The 3,615-nt window shown below is 42.4% G+C and overlaps 1 protein-coding gene across 1 annotated transcript; it reads right to left on the bottom strand.

The window, feature by feature from the left end:
- Positions 1 to 766: 766 nt before the first annotated feature.
- Positions 767 to 1,096, bottom strand: LOC147639504 (putative F-box/LRR-repeat protein 19). Its single transcript, XM_086794359.1, has one exon. The coding sequence runs from the start codon at positions 1,094 to 1,096 to the stop codon at positions 767 to 769; it is 330 nt and encodes a 109-aa protein (XP_086650485.1).
- Between the last annotated feature and the right edge of the window lie 2,519 nt (positions 1,097 to 3,615).

The following is a 3,615-nucleotide window of genomic DNA, read 5'->3' on the forward strand; positions in this document are numbered from 1 at the left end:
ATAGGAACACACACCCCCCCCCCCCCCCCCCCCATTATTCTACAAGCCTGTCCTAAACAACAGCAATCAACGCAAATCAATCCAAGGCTTGGTTTCTTGCTCTATTCAAAGAGAAGTTCAATTTTCAACAGATCAAGTAAGATTCATTGTAGATATTTCAGCTTTGTAATATACAATAGGTTAGGTTGAGAGAATCAAGTCTTCCGCTGTCATTTTCTCTATATTTTCAGTTTTGAGCTTCAAAGTAGTTCAAAGAATCATGTCTCTGTCAGTGGTGTACGTGATTTTTGGTGGTTTGCTTGCAATTCTGCTCAATTAGTTAAATGCTTGCATATATAATTACTAGTCTAGTGATACAAGACCGTTAGAAAGGGATTACAAAGTGCCGGATGGTAAAATGGTGGAGGGGTAGTGATGTGAGAGGAAAAGAAGCCATTATTTGGCTTCCCCCTAGGCCCCATAGTCAACCCACCTTATGGGCAGCCCCACACCCTCGCCCTATGCAGTGCCCCTGCTTGCATGACTTGGGCACTCTTTTTTTTTTTTTTAGACGACCTAAAACCCCAAATATGCCAAAAATGAAAAAAAAACCATCATGGATAAAAATATCAATAGAAATTGAGCAGCACTGTGAAAGAAAATGAAGGCTGTTATTAAACAAATCAGAGAAAAATACACTTTGGTTAAAAATAGAAATGAGTTCAATATGAATCCTGAGTTAATCTTCTCCCCACAAGAGAAAAACCCAAACTGATTCAGAGGGTTGTTACCGAGAGGCGAGGTAGCGGAGGGCAGAGTCGGAGCAGTGGCGGGTGGAGAGCTCACGGAGAGTACCAGAGCTGCGATCAACGGCGAGCTTAACCATGTGTTCCATTTTGATCTCGAAGGAGGGCTGCCACCAGACGGCGGTCTCGGGTCTCATTTTGAAGCAGTCCTCCATGTGGACACGCTCCCAGCAGGCAGGGTCCAGAGAGGCCGCCCGCCAAGCCTTGCACACCAGCGGCACAGCGACATACAGGTCCTCGAACCCCACTCTCTTCAATATCTCCACCACTGCTTCGTATGTAAGGTCCGCCCAGCTCCTCTCCATCTCCATCACTCGCGCACCTGTTTTTCCACCGCCACTTACCTAAGATTAATTGAACAAATTATGGACCCCTAATCACCTTCGGCAGAGCGCGCTGCGTACAAATTCTGTTGCCAGTCTAGAAAGAATGGTGCCGCCCAAATCCCCGAGTGTACCGGCCTTTGATGTCCTCGCAGGGTGCACCTTTTTCAGTGATCTGTGTTGGTCCACTCTTATGGTGTTGTGACAATGATTACTACTATAATTAGGTTCCAATTCTCTAAGGGCGGTGTGAGAGGAGTGTAAGAACTTTTACTTTTTTTTTAAAAGCTTTTTTTAAGTTGGAGTAAGTACTTACCTTTTAAAAAGGTTGTAAGCCAAAGGGTAGGCCAAGGGGTCTTCACATATGAGCTCTTGAACTCTATCATCCTCAAATTTCTTATAATTTTCTTATTGGAACGTACACCTTTACACATGACTGCCACTCCACTGAGGCCATCCACTTGGGAATGCAATCTCCACCATCCAAAACCATCTCCCATTCCCAATTTTACGAATGATTTCAAGAATACACGCGTAGGCATGTAACACAATCATGTCAAACCACTCTCTCATTGCCAAATCTTCTGTTAACTTTTTTGATTGGCAAGTGCAACTTCAACCATGAGTGCCACCCAAAAAGTGCATGCACTTGGGCAAGCGATCCTCCACCATCCAAACTCTCACCCATCAAGAAATATGTGTGTATGCATAGGCCCGTGTGTTAAATCAATCAAAACAAGGAAAATATTTGATATGTAAACTATGTGTGACAATGATGACAAAGGGTGCATGTTGGAGGTGTTAGCTTATCCCTTTCAATCAAGCTACCTCCCATTGAGAAAATTGTGTTGCCTTGTGAGTCTTATTGTGATAGGTTGTGGAATAAGTAGATCCATTGTAAAAAGTTGTCTTAGCCTCCTTCATATATCCACTCCATTTGTCTTGCCCCCACAAATATCCACTCTATTCAAACATAGTGGGCCTTTTCTTGAATTTTTTTTTTAAGGGAACACCTTTACACTTGGCAATTTGTAAGATGACTACTAGGAAGATGAATTTACTAAGTTTTAAAATAGAGCAGTACACATGTTGGAATCTCTCCCTTTACTTGAAATTTTGGTAGAACTAGATAAATCATAATCATTAAAGTACTATATCCTAAAGCATTACATCCATGTTTAAGTGTTGAGAGATGTAATCACGGTGTTGTGTATATGTGGGAAAGCACCCTAGAGGTGCAAGATATTGTGGTAAGGTAAGAATGCCACATGTGATATTGTATGGTGTGTGAGTGTTGACCAAAAGAGTGGAAAAGGGAGTGGCACATGGATGATGATATGTAAAGTGGGATAAGGCTAGAAAGCCTATATCATTGTATGGTTCATTGCGAATAAAATAGAGAACTTGTGTTGAGTGTGCAATCTCTCTCTCTCTCTCTCTCTCTCTCTCTCTCTCTCTCTCTCTCTCTCTCTCTCTCTCTCGTCATGGAGTTTTAGTGTGGTATAACCCACCTTAATCTTATGCTTAATCTTGTGTCTATCACCATGATCAATCCCATATTACGATTGTTAACATGGTATCAGAGCCTGGTTCATGCTAAGAAGAAAAGCGGCAAGCAAGAGAAGCACAGGAAGCGGTACGAGGGTAAGAGATTCATCTACTCTTCCCCCCCTTTTTTGTGTTGGCTACTACACCCTTGTCGGAGAGCTCTTCGGGAGGCATCGGCAAACGAACTCTGATTGAGGAGCTGTCTTCGCAAGAGCAAAGCTACATGGCAACAATATTGGACAGCTTTTTTCGATCGAAAACACATTTCGGGCACATCTTTACCTCCGTTTTTCAGTTCGTAGGTGTTCGCATGTGCATTGTGGGTAAGTTTCAATTCTCTGCAGATTTCTATTTTTTGAACTGCAAGAAGGGCAATTGGTTGTGCAGACACTGTGTGTATTGCAAAGAGGTCTTACAATTGCCATGGGTGTATGTATGCAAATTGAGGTCATTGGTTGTGACAGTTTGGGTGCAGTATAGTACCACTGCAGAGAATACAGCAGTTTGTGCAGGTCAAACAAAGTGTTGTTTTTGGTGAGTTTGTGTTGTAGACAAGATGATGTCAAGCTCAACATGAGCTGACACTCACGAGGCGCCTACGTGACCGTTCGACATTTACATCACTGGCGGGTTTGGTAGCTGGCACCGACATATCTTCGCCATAGATGCTACATCTGGACTACACTGACTAGTCCACACCTACCCACTACACTTAGCGTGTTCACATTATGGACCGCATATACATAGTACTTATGTTGTATTTTCCTTATCTTTTGTGAGAACCCTTTTGTTATGAAGAAGGAGAATTTCCAACCTTTCATCTTGTGTGTTCTCTTCTAGGGTCTATCATTTTCCTTAAACTGATTGTAGAATTCATTTCTTTTGTTTGTTTTTTTCTTGTAAAGATAAGGTCTATCCTTATTACCTATAAGGATGCATTCACGCACTTACCCCAAACA

This window comes from Cibotium barometz, chromosome 4 (genome assembly GCF_041138505.1).
Source record: "Cibotium barometz isolate CiBa-2024 chromosome 4, ASM4113850v1, whole genome shotgun sequence".
Taxonomy (NCBI): Eukaryota; Viridiplantae; Streptophyta; class Polypodiopsida; order Cyatheales; family Cibotiaceae; genus Cibotium; species Cibotium barometz.

What these genes read in the sequence shown, in the direction of transcription:
- LOC147639504 (XM_086794359.1), bottom strand. Translation starts at nt 1,096, where the DNA reads ATGGAGATGGAGAGGAGCTGGGCGGACCTTACATACGAAGCAGTGGTG.